Source organism: Lathamus discolor, chromosome 3 (assembly GCF_037157495.1).
Source record: "Lathamus discolor isolate bLatDis1 chromosome 3, bLatDis1.hap1, whole genome shotgun sequence".
NCBI classification, from domain to species: domain Eukaryota; kingdom Metazoa; phylum Chordata; class Aves; order Psittaciformes; family Psittacidae; genus Lathamus; species Lathamus discolor.
The window spans coordinates 11431395-11443717 of record NC_088886.1 but is presented as its reverse complement, the minus strand read 5'-3'; the positions used below and the strand labels follow the sequence as shown (position 1 = coordinate 11443717).

Here is a 12323-nt window from a genome sequence, read left to right as displayed (position 1 = left end):
AGGCGGGCCGGGGCGTGTCCTCGGGGGTATATAGGAGGCCGGAGGGGAAGGGGTCTACACTCCGCCGCCGCCGCCCCTGTGTACAGCAGCTTCTATGCAATCTCCGGCTGTCGCCGCTCCCCCCTGCGTCGAGCCCGCGCCGGCCTCCACGACGAGGTAGGGCCGCGCGGGCTGGCCCCGCTCTCGGTGCGTGCGTGTCGGGAGGGGTTCTGGCGGGGGAGTGCTTTAGCGCCGTGAGGTGACCGGCGTGGGGGGGCGGCCGGCCGGCAGGATTTCCTCTGGTGGGGGGGGAGGGAGAGAAGGGCTGGAGGCCCAGCGGTCTCTCTTGGTCGCCTGCCGCCCGCGTCCCGCCGTGCCCCCCACACCCTCGCCGGCGGTGGTACGTGCCGTCCCGCTCCCCCAGCGCCAGCTGGGCCCGCTCTGCTCGTGCGGAGCCACCACGTGACCCCTGCGCGGTCGCTGCCATCTTTACTGGGGGCAGCCGACGCTGCGGGCCCTGCCCGTGGGGCGGGGAGGGGGGGTGGGGGGGTGGTCCTGCGGCGTCACGTGACGCCGGGCCGGCAGCCCGTCAAGAGCCGCCGTCGCGGTTTGGCGCCAGCGGCGGTGGGCGGGGCCGGCGGAAGGCGGGAAAGGCGCCCATTGTCTGCGAGGGGCGGGGGTGCCGCGGCCCTGCCTGCCTCGCGCGGCCTTTGTTCCGGCCGGGAGCGCCGCGCCCCGGCCCGCCGGCCCCCCCCGTCAGCTGTCCCGCGGTGGCCGCGGCCCGGCCCCGGGGCCTCCTGGTAGGAAAAGCGGGGCGAAGCTCCCCAGGCTCGCGGGTGGGGATAGGGCTGAGCCGCTGGGGGGGGGGGGTGGCTGCACGGTGCTGGGGGCGAGAGGGGCCGGGTTTGCACAGTGGCAGGGCTCGGTCTGGGCGTGAAAGCATCTGCTTCCCTAGCAGTGCCTCATGGAAGCGAGAAACAAACCGGAAACCAGAGGTTTCTCCGAAACATAGCTTCCAGACGTGCTCCGGGTGGCTGGGCACCTGAGGGGCTCCTCCGGGCCCTGCTGCTGCGCCTCCCATCGTGAAATGGGTGGCCTGGTATAAACACTCACTCGGTACTTTGTTTGCAGGATGGAAGAGGAATTGGCAGCTCCTTCCACATCCACAGACAAGACAGACAGGTGAGATGGGGTCAGGTTTGTCAGTCACTAAGGAATGACGGTGGTTTGGGTTGGAAGGGGCCTTAAAGATCATCTAGTTCCAACCCCCTGCTGTGGGTACCTTCCACTAGAGCAGACTACTGAGTGAAATGAAGAAGTCACCCTTCAAACGGGTGGTTAGGCTTGAAGTTTAACTGGTGGGGATGCTGTAGGTGCTCACAACTTGTGCTCACCTGTAGTCTGCATGAACCTACTCCAATAAAATGCCTTCAGGGAGTAATAAACACACAAATACCGGCTGTTGTTTGGGAAGCTCTTGATCTTTGAGTTAGTGCTGGGGAAGCATTGGGCCGGTATCAGTATGTGACTAGTGTGTAGTGGTTCTGTGTGTGTGCAGCTCCTCTTGCCCCAGTCCAGAACCTTGGAAATGAACCTTTTGGAAATGAAACTGTGACATGTGCTGAACTGAAACAAAAGTTTCATCTGCCATTCCTCAGATGCATCATGCTGTGTTATGAGAAGTCAGAACTTGGATTTATTCTTCCTTTTCTTGGCTTAGCTAGCATTGCAGTCTGCTCAAACACTGCACAGTACTCACTGTGTGACTCTTAAAGTGTGTTTTTTTAGCATCTGTTGTCATACCAGATTCCGATACCCGCTTCTTGCAGTGCTTGGGTAAAATAAACCCATCTGCCCTCAATCACAACAAGTAAAATTTGGTCCAGATTTAAACAAAACACAGTACCCCCCTACCTTGGTACTTCCAAGCAGTGTAACATCTGCAACTTGCTCTTGTGTAAAGCTGACTCGGGATTGAAAGCCAGATACGAAATTACTGTGGAAACTAACAGAATACTGTTTTGTTTTATTCCCCCTTCAGTATGGATGTGGATGGAGAATCAAAGAAACTATTGGGTTTAGGACAGAAACACTTGGTAATGGGAAATATTCCGGCTGCTGTTAATGCATTCCAGGAAGCTGCGAGCTTACTGTGAGTAGTAGAATGTTCTGTATGGTCTTGCAGGGTGTGGGGTTTAGTTTGTCTGTGCTGTTGTATCTCCTACAAGGAAGACATAAATTGTTACCTCACACATGTTGCTGTGTTTGTAGTGCGCCTGAGGAGAGGATAAACTACTTGATTTAACTCAAGCATTGGACAGTGCTGTAGGTGGTGAGCAATTTAGACAGGCTTTGTGATAGTAATTTCCACTGCAGCTCCCAGAGGAGGAAAAGGGATTTGGCATTTGCTTTTGCAGTGTATGGTTCTGATGGCTGTTGATAGGACAATAATGAGGTAGTGCTACTTGCTAGTAGCTTGTTTACAAGTCTTGATCAGTCTCTGAGGGTGATGCCTCTGGGTTTTAGATTAATCTGCTTTGCTGGGTGTTTGAGAGCCGTGTCTTGCTAAGTCAGCGCAGCATTCGTTACCTGTTTGAAACAGTGGGAGATGAGCTAACCAACTGCTTCTTCCTGTCCAGGTGTCTTTAGCTTATAGGTACTAAAACCTAGAGTAGGCACAGGGAAATAATTCTTCGCTAACTTTTGTAGGGGTAAGAAATACGGTGAGACAGCGGATGAGTGTGCGGAAGCTTTTTTTTACTATGGGAAATCTCTTCTGGAGTTGGCAAGGTATGCTGACAGTTTCTTGTTTAAGTCTGGCTGGTGTAGCAGGATTCCACCCTCACATAGACTGGAATACACACTAAACTTGATATATGCTGGGTGGGATGGGCCATGGCATTGCACCTTGTGGAGCTGAAATGGTGTTATTACAGGAGCTAAGGGATAACAAACTTTTCTTCCCTTTAGAATGGAAAATGGTGTGCTGGGAAATGCCTTAGAAGGGGTGCAGGTTGAAGAGGAAGGAGAAAAAGCTGAAGATGATTCTGCATTACCAGCTGCTGATGGTATGTAAAGCTGTCAGATGTGTCATGGAGGCACCAAGCTGTGTTTTCTGGTCTGAATGATCCTTTGTACTTAGGTAGGCTGAAACATTCTGTCGAGATGCTGAGCAGCCTGAATGGACATTGTTTTGTTGTTCTTCTTCTAATCTAGCTTAAAGATTGAATAAAACTGCAAGGAACTGGTCACTGAAAGCATGTGTTATGGTCACCAGGTGTCTGTGTTGTGAAACACTGCACTCAAACTTGCTTTCTTAAGCTTCACAGTCAACTTGACCTGCTTTGTAACCTTGCAGCAGTACAGTGTGTGTAGTAGGACAGGTTGGAGTAAAATGTCCAAGAACAGTCGCTGGAATTCCTGTCCATCCAGGCTATTAAAACACTGCCACCTCTTGCTTAGCTGTGACTAAACGCTAGCGCTCAGAACTGCACACTGCTTGAGCAGCCGCTTGCAATAATACAGTCAGGGGAAGGGATTTGCTTAGTTTGAATTACTGTGTTGGTTCTGTCCTAATTCCTTGTACTTTGAAAATGAAGCTTTTTATGAATGTCATCTAAGTTGATGGCAAATCGACACACTGGAGGGTCTGAGGGTGGTGGTGTCAGTGCCCGTTAATGTCTTTAACACTAAACTCGAAGAAATGTTTATGCTTCCTCAATCATGTAGAAGAAGCAAGGGAGGACTTGAGAGAGCAGGTATATAACGCGATGGGTGGAAAAGAAGAGGCCAAAAAGTCAACAGGAGAGTCTCCAGTGGTATCTGAGAAGGAAAACAAAGAGAAGGATGTTGAAATGAAAGATATCGCAGAAGAAAAAACAGCAGAAGAAGGAAATGCTGACAAGGATGTAAAGCTTGAAGAGGCTGAAGAGAAGATGGAGGTTTCTGTGGAAAAAGAAGTAACTTCAGAAGAGCAGAAGCAGCAGGAAGCTGTGGAGAAGGAGGCCACAAAAGAGGAGGCAGCTGCAGAAGAGAAGGTAGTGGAAAAAGAGCAGAAGGTGGTGTCTGAAGACAAGGTAGCAGAGGCAACTGAGGAGATGGAGAGCACAACAGAAGTGATGGACAAGGAGGCAAAGGCAGCTGTGGAAGAGGCTGGAGCTGGAAAAGTGGCTGTGGAAAAGAAGGGAGAGCAGGCAGCAGAAGCAACAGAAATAAAGCCTGCTGTGGAGAAGGGAGAGGCTGTAGAAGGGCAGGCAGAGGCAGCTGTGGATGAGAAGGCAGTAGCACAAGTGACAGCAGAAGCACAGGCAGCAGTTGCTGCGGAGAAGAAAGACACTGCAGAAGGGGAAGCAGAGGCAGCTGAACAGAAGGTGGAGGAGAAGCAAGAGCCAGTAGAGACCACTACAGGAGAGAAACCAGATGAATCTAAAGAGACAGAGTCCTCAAAGGAACCTGTGCCCACAGAGGGTAAAGAGCCATCTAAGGACCTGGAAGAAAAGGCTGAAGTAGCTGCTAAGGTAGAGAAAGAGGAAAAGAAAGATGACCTGATGGAAGAGGGTGAAGGTGCTAAGGTAGAGAAAGAAGAAAAAGATGACCTGATGCAAGAGGGAGAAGGTAACAGTGAGAGGAGAAAAGTACTTGTGGGTGGATGACTTGATGGATTTGGCTAACAATGGGTAAAAAGTGTTCCATTCAGGATTTTCTGTTTGCCTTAGAATAAGGAAAAGGCACAGTAGAGGGGCTCTTGGAGGACTTTACATCCAAGTAAAGTTTCAAGGAGTAGTGAATAGTCTCAGTTTCGCCAGACTAATGCTTAACTAACTGCAAAGCAAATCTTACTTGAAAGCAAACTTACAGCCCTGTGAAATGTGTAAGTAATGGCTAGGCTGGTGGAGAATACTGAATGGATGTTCACTTGCATGCATCTGGGTTTAGTGCACTAACCTCCAAATAACTTGAAGCACAAGTTGCCTCTGGTGTTGTATTTGATTTTAAAACAGTGTAGCAGAAAAGTAAGAACAGCTGAAACCTTAATGTAGTAAATCTGCTTTTAGTGGGGTGAAGGAACTCTCCATTTGAGTCTTTCTGGTTGTAATTACAGCGAGAATTTGGTTGGCAAATCTAAACTTGATTTGCCCTAGGACCTGAGGCTTACTGCTGCTATCTAGTGCAGTCTTGCAGCTATCTAGCTTTTTTTCTGCCACTCTGCTTCGCTGCTTCATGACAGCTGTTTTCAGGATAATGTTAAAGTAACCCACTTCAGAGTAAAACTTGAGCACTTTGACATATTACTCGTATGGTCTTAGTAGGCCAGTGCTTTGTGTTGCACAAATTGATGAGCTGATAATTGAAGCTTTGCTTGTCAGTAACTCTGCTTCACAGGAAGACCCATATTAGGAGCAGCAAACATTCAGGCTATATGGTTCTGGACACTGAAAGGGTTTGTGCTGCTGAGCACAGTGAATGCTTGGTGGTGTAGCAGCGGCCTAACAAAGTGTCTGAACAGAGTATAAACTCTGAACAGGACATAAACTAAGAGGAGTTATCCACTCGCCATCCTGTGAAAGGCTGCCTGTGTACACACACCGCTGCTTTTTGTGCCCAGCTCTGTAAGTGTGAGGATTCTTTTGGTTTGGTGCTGTTATTCCAGGCTCCTCCCACTACTTCAATTTTAACTTCCTAACATCTCCTCTGTTTGATCGAGCTGTCCTCACACTCCCCGGTTTGGCTCCTTAGTGGGAGGTGTGCGCTTTTGGGCAGCTAGACAAACAGGCTCATGGGTTCCCTAGTTCCCACCTCATCGAGCTCCTGTTATTCCAGAATTAGTCAGTGGTCATGATACAGGAATTAAACGTGAGACTTGAGAACACTGATTTGTATGCTAAAGTTATTAACATATTCCTTCACTGCACATGTCCCCAGAATGTTTTCTACTGGTAGAATAGCTTCTATTCAGTATCAGAAGACAAATCAGTGCCACACAATAGCAGGTTTGTTAATAACATTGCCACTTAAGTCTCTGACGTGAGGAACACTAATTCAGAAATGGTCTTACTCGTACACAGTTGGCAGCTATCTTGCTGAAAACACTTGTTATCTGTTGCATGAGGTCCAGCAACTGAGCAGTACCTCCAGGGCTGCTCAGGATGCCAGGGCTTCGGTGAGGGTTCACCATTGTAAGCTTCCATTCTAGATCGTTTAATTTCATGAAGTTGAACTTAAAATGAGGACTAAAGTAGCCTGGAACTACTCTAGTCTATAGTGCCCAACACTTCCAGCGAGATGGCTGCTGCTGCTGAGAATTTAGTATGTGTGTACTGTACTTGCACATCTAACCTGTCACTGGAAGAATGAGTGCTGGATATGATACGTTCTACCTGACTCCGTGTGAAGCAAGTGTAGCACCAACAAGTGCTCTCATTCATCTACTTTCCTTGTAGAAACAGAAGAATCTGAAGAGGAAGATAAAGAAAATGATAAAGCTGAAGATAAGGAGAACGAATTGACAGTGGAGGACAAGGTGAGATTGTGAGCCTTGGTGTTGGTGCTCATGGGGGAGTGCGGTACTTGTCTAAATGTCATGTCAGTGTCTTTATAAGAGCTCAGCTGTATTTTATCTAGTTCTGTTTAGGAAATGACCTTTGCAAATGAATTCTGCCCCTTCCTCAGGCAATATTGTGCGTAGTCTGCATTGTAGGATGCTGCTCAGCTCCTTCCTGTAAACTTGGGCTTGTTTAGCTATGCTGAAACGCTTGTGGTCTGCTAATGAGCAGTACAGCCTGGTAAATGCAGGGGCAGGCAGGAGAGTTGCTTTAGCTTGCTGCAAGAGTTACTTGGAAGAGTTTATTCTCTGCTTGTTTTGTTGTTGTCTCACTATAGTCATATTGAATGCACCCAGTCCAGTGGTTAGGGTGGGAATTTAGTGGGAAGTGTAGTAAAGTGGAACATGAACTCGTTTGAGGTGCTATTTAGATGAGCATTAAAAAGATCTTATTCTCGGGATAATATTGGTGCTCGGTGCCGTGTTCCTGGAAAAATATTGAGACCGTATCAGCTAACAATGTAAGCTTGTGTTTCTCTTAAAACATCTTCACTGCAGGCAAAGTCTTGGATGATGCAGTAACATCTTCATGTTCTTTTTTTCCCTCTTTGTTGTAAACTGTTTATCTCTTGAAATCTATTCCTTGACAACACTGCTTAGAAACTTGGTGTTGTTGTTTGATGTGGTACGTAACCAAGTCACTTAATCTCTAATGCACTTTTAGTCTTTACAGGAGAGTGAGGAGGATGAAATTGGAAATCTTGAGCTGGCCTGGGACATGCTGGAGTTAGCAAAAGTCATCTACAAGAGGTAAAGACTTCCGTCTGAATTTGGACTTGTGCTGGATAAACTCATTGTAAATCGGGGGGTGGCGTAATTGGTGAATGTGGCATATTCTCATCAAGATTTGACTACTTCTCTTCAGACAGGAAACAAAAGAAGCTCAGCTCCATGCAGCTCAAGCTCATCTAAAGCTAGGAGAAGTTAGCATTGAATCTGGTAAGTAATATTCTCATGTACGTGCTCAGTTCCACTTGCTGTCAATTCTTTCATGCTTTCAGATGAGTGAGGGTGAGTTAAGGCTGTTAGGATGAAACAAAATACTTCATCTAATTATGATGGTGCCACTGCATGAAAAGCTTTGGAATCAATGGATGATCAAGTTGGTGCCTTAAACAGGATAGTCCATGCTTTTCCAGACCAATGGAAGAAAGCTTTGAGTAAGAAGTAATGTGTTGCCAGATCAAAACCAACCTTGTGTTGTTCTTTATAGGCGAGTTTTGGTTAGCTTGTGAAAGTTAGGAGATGCCTTCCTTACTGAAGGAGTGAGACAGTGAGTTCAGGAGTAGGTGTTGGTACCATGCCTTGTCTGGAACAAAAAGACTGCAAATGAAGAATGGTTGATTCCCTTAAACTTTCTGAAATGTATGTATGTATGGTCAGAAAAGACTGCTATGCAGCAGAAGGAGTAGGAAACAAGCCCCAGGTTTGCACCTTCTAATGTGTCTTATCTGCCCTTCATTTAAAGTGTTTTGATCTTGGTAAATCCGGATGGAACATAATGTTTCTCTATGGCAAGCACTGGTAATAATCTTGACAGGCTTCTGGACAGGGGCTACAAAATGAAGGTTGTGTTTCAGTGTCACTAAAGAGCTTGACTGAAAGGTAGCAAGGGACCATCCTTAGCTCTAGATTCAAGTTGCAGTTGTGACCCATTACATTTGATTCATGGTAGCAGGTAAAATAGCAGGATTTGTGTGCCTGGGTTGACTTGGCTGCTTAATTCACTGTGGTGCTGCAAACAAAGCCCTCCTGAGGAACTGGCCTCTAAATCTATGAGGAGGGAGGCAGTGTTGTCATTTGATAGTCTTAAAGCAGCCTGTCACTGAACTCAAGTGCTGTGTTCAATGGTGGTTTTGTTTTCAGACTGTATGAAGTGTGATAAAATACAGAGTAACCAAATGAGGGTTTAGATCTTGTTTGGATAAATGAGTGTCATTTGTAAAGACCTCATGGTTTTCCCCTCTAGAAAACTACACACAGGCTATAGAAGAGTTCCAGGCCTGCCTGGCCCTGCAGCAGAAGTACCTGGAGGCTCATGACCGCCTGCTTGCTGAGAGCCACTACCAGCTGGCTCTGGCGTATCACTACAACAGCCAGTTCGATGAGGCCGTTCTGCAGTTCGGCAAATCTGTGGAGGTCATTGACAAGAGGCTGGGTAAGTGGATTTGTAAAGCTGCCTATTGAATAGGAGAGCTTTCACAAGTCAAAGCAGACTTTAACTGCGCTACAAGTAGCTAAGTGGGCTTTATTACCTTGCCTTGACAATGTTTGCTGGTCTGAAAGTGGCAACAGGCTATACTGATACTGGAATTGTTGAAACTGTGCTAGCAGATGCTTGCCTCTGGATGTTAACTGTGGGCAGCTACTTTGTCTTGATTTTTTTTTTTTTGCCATGATAACTGTTTAATCCTAGCAATGCTTACTGAGCGGATAAAGAAGGCAGAAGGTGGGTCTCCTGAAGATGAGAAAGAGATTGAAGAACTGAAGGGACTGCTTCCTGAAATCAAAGAAAAGATAGAAGATTCAAAGGAGTCTCAAAAGAGTGCAAGAGTAGCTGAGTTGGCACTGAAAGCAACTCTGGTTAGTGTGTCCTGTGGTTTCTTTTTACCCACACTTTTCCAGTGAGACTTAAAGTAGACCCATAGTGGGAGGAGCTCAGACTTGGCTGTTGAGATTGAGGGCTGGTGGCTGCTCACATTCGTTACAGGCTGTGATTGAGAAGGAAAAGGAGGTAACTGATACCTAAAGGAGGGTATTTTATTTATAAACACCCCGACATTAAGTGTTCCAAACTAAACTTGAATTCTGTGCTCTTCTGTCACAATTTGATGTGTTGGGGCTGGCAACAACAGGTCAGCCAAATGTGAGAATAGATCAAGTGTTGCACTTGTCCTGTATGTGTATGTAGAATGCAGTGGTAAGACATGAAGGGTCTGGGTTTTCTGTCCCTTTCTAAACTAACATAGTCTTGCCAGAATTTGTTCACTGTTTCTTCTGCTTTTTCTGAAGGTTGGAACTACATCTGGCTTTGCACAAAGTGAAGACAGCGGCTCTGTTTCCACAGTAAGTTAATTGAAGATGGATGCTGATAATTTGTGTCTGCTGTAAGGATTACTGTTTGCTGTTACTCATGGGTCCATGTCTGTCTTGTAATAGATTCCAGTAAGAAAAGCAGCTGATGGTGCATCTCAGTGTGTTACAGACATTTCTCACCTAGTCAGGAAAAAGGTGAGTCCAGAAATTACTGGTTGAGCAGTTTGTTAGAGTACCACTGGCTTGTTTGTGTCATTGGATTTCTTGTCTTAAAGCTTTTTTTCTGAGCTTTATTTTATAATGGTCAAAAGCCCTCTAAAATTAAAACCAGAGACAGCACATGAAACACCTTTCCACTGGGAGGCAGGCAGTCTGGGAACCATCCAGCCTCCAGGAGACTGTTCTGGGTGCTTCAGTACCTTGCCTGACTCACACTGCTTTAACTTCAGACCGAGTTGTGTGGCTTCTGCTGGCCAGGAGTGCCCTCCTGTGCTGAGGGCCTGCAAGAGGTGCAGGGCTGCCTACAGATCTTAAGGGCAAGCAACAAGGCTGAGCTGAGTTCCCTTCTTTACAAGTGGGAATGGAGAATTAAAGATTAATGAATAGCAAAGCCAATTTAATGGTAGTAATGATAAACTGCCTCTTAAAGAGATAGGTATTGAGCACTAGGCTCCTTCAAAGGTGTGTGGTTTTCGTAGAATTGCTTACTAATGGTACTAAGAAGAGCCCTTATAGGATCTTTGTTTTTATTCTCTATGCTGCTGTGGCACAGCCTGGCCTGTGTTACATTTATTGGCCTCTTTCAGTTCAGGTTTGCCTGGAGCAACTTGATCCATTTTATGCGAGTGATTGTGTCATAGATGTTCTAAATACATCCCTTTAACTGTTACTTGGCTCAGCAGCTGAATGTCTCCTTGCCAAACTATAACTAAGGATAATTCAGCACTACAGATACCAGCATTTCAGTAGTGTCTTACCAGAAATCCCCTGTGGACTGAAGTATCCATGTTGAACCTGGCAAGCAGAGCTAGAGCAGATGATATGCAATGATGTCTAGGTGCTAACTCTCTAAAAACTACTTAAAATCTCATTTCTACATAGTGAAGACTGTAAACATTTTGTCCTCAGAGGAAACCAGAGGAGGAGACTCACCAGGGAGACAATGAAGCTAAGAAATCTAAACCAGAGCTGGCTGTCAATGGCGGCGGTGGTGATACTGTCCCCAGTGGAAACGAGGTTGCAGAGAAAATGGAAGAGGAGGTGGGCCGCTGAGGCAGGAGCCTGCCCCGAGCTTTGGTTTCCTTCCCCCCCACCCCGTTCAGGTGTGGGTTTGTGCCTGGGTTTATTCCTGCTGGCCTTCACAAGGCTTCCCAGGGGAGGTGGGGAAGTGAGTGGGAACATTCCCCACTTAGCAGTTCTATTTTATATATACATAGTATGGTACTTGTGCTGTACCATAGCCTCAAGCACCGCATGGGCTGCACGGACACAGCTGTGGAGACCTGCAGCCTGTGGGGTGGGACAGAAACATCTTCTGGGTGCTGAGCTCACAGCACAGGGCCTTTCCTCAAGTAACTGTTAATACCCTGCGCTACAGTGGTTCCTGTCATTACATTAAGGTTGTTGGGCTCTGAGGACCAGCAGGAGGAGTCAGTTAAGGCCTCAGATGGCAGGAACCTTGAGCCGCTGCATGTGTTGGTGCTGTCAGGGAGTGTCTTGTGTTCTAAAACCAAACCCTTTTCTTCTCTTTTAGACAGAGAAAAGGCCACAAGCAGAATCAGGGGCTGCAGTTGAAAGCACAGTATGATAATTCTTTAACCTTGGACACTCCTCTCCTTACAAGGAAAATGGTTTTGTATATAGTGTATTTTTTCACTTTTTGGCAACTTTTGTATGACTTCAATAAAGATTGTAAGCAAATGTTCCCTGGCTTGGCCTGCTTCCTGTTACAAGCTGCAGCCTCTGCTCCTCTCTCCCCTCCCTGGGGTGCAGATCTCACCCTTGGCACAGGGTGGGCCTCAGCCTTTCCCCTCCAATCTGCCTAATGAGGCAGGAGGGAAGGTGGGTGCTGGGGGACGCTGGGCTGGCTGCTGCTGGGCAGAAGAATGAAGAATAGAATTGACTGTAGCTGTGTCTAAGGCAACTCTAGATAGGGGTTAGGGCACAAGCCCTGGGGTTGTAGAATCATAGAACAGTCAGGGTTGGAAAGGACCTTAAGATCACCAGCTTCCACCCTCCCTGCCATGGGCAGGGACACCTCACACTAAACCATCCCACACAAGGCTTCAACCAGCCTGGCCTTGAACACCACCAGGGATGGAGCACTCACAACCTCCCTGGGCAACCCATTCCAGTGCCTCACCACCCTAACAGCAAAGAATTTCCTCCTTAGATCCAATCTAAACTTCCCCTGTTTAAGTTTGAACGCGTTACCCCTTGTCCTGTCACTACAGTCCCTAATGAAGAGTTCCCCCCCCAGCATCCCTATAGGCCCCCTTCAGGTACTGAAGGCTGCTATGAGGTCTCCACGCAGCCTTCTCTTCTCCAGGCTGAACAGCCCCAACTTCCTCAGCCTGTCTTCATAGGGGAGGTGCTCCAGTCCCTGATCATCCTCGTGGCCTCCTCTGGACTTGTTCCAGCAGTTCCATGTCCTTTTTATGTTGAGGACACCAGAACTGCACACAATGCTCCAGGTGAGGTCTCACAA

General features: G+C 47.4%; 1 protein-coding gene across 5 annotated transcripts; it reads left to right on the top strand.

The window, feature by feature from the left end:
* The first annotated feature begins 11 nt into the window (after positions 1-11).
* NASP (nuclear autoantigenic sperm protein) lies at positions 12-11536 on the top strand. 5 transcript variants are annotated; one of them, XR_010611417.1, is made up of 15 exons: positions 12-156; positions 1111-1161; positions 2021-2131; positions 2689-2769; positions 2950-3047; positions 3709-4593; positions 6420-6499; positions 7245-7330; positions 7446-7519; positions 8550-8738; positions 8997-9163; positions 9593-9646; positions 9740-9811; positions 10745-10938; positions 11370-11536. XR_010611417.1 is itself a non-coding variant. In XM_065673472.1 (15 exons), the coding sequence occupies exons 1-15, from the start codon at positions 95-97 to the stop codon at positions 11421-11423; spliced, it is 2187 nt and encodes a 728-aa protein (XP_065529544.1). In that variant the 5' UTR covers positions 13-94; the 3' UTR covers positions 11424-11536. The 5 variants fall into 5 exon arrangements, 4 of the variants coding, with proteins under 4 accessions (XP_065529544.1, XP_065529543.1, XP_065529547.1 ...); XM_065673472.1 differs by having other exon boundaries at positions 13-156; positions 7254-7330; positions 10745-10876; XM_065673471.1 differs by having other exon boundaries at positions 13-156; positions 10745-10876.
* Positions 11537-12323: the final 787 nt, after the last annotated feature.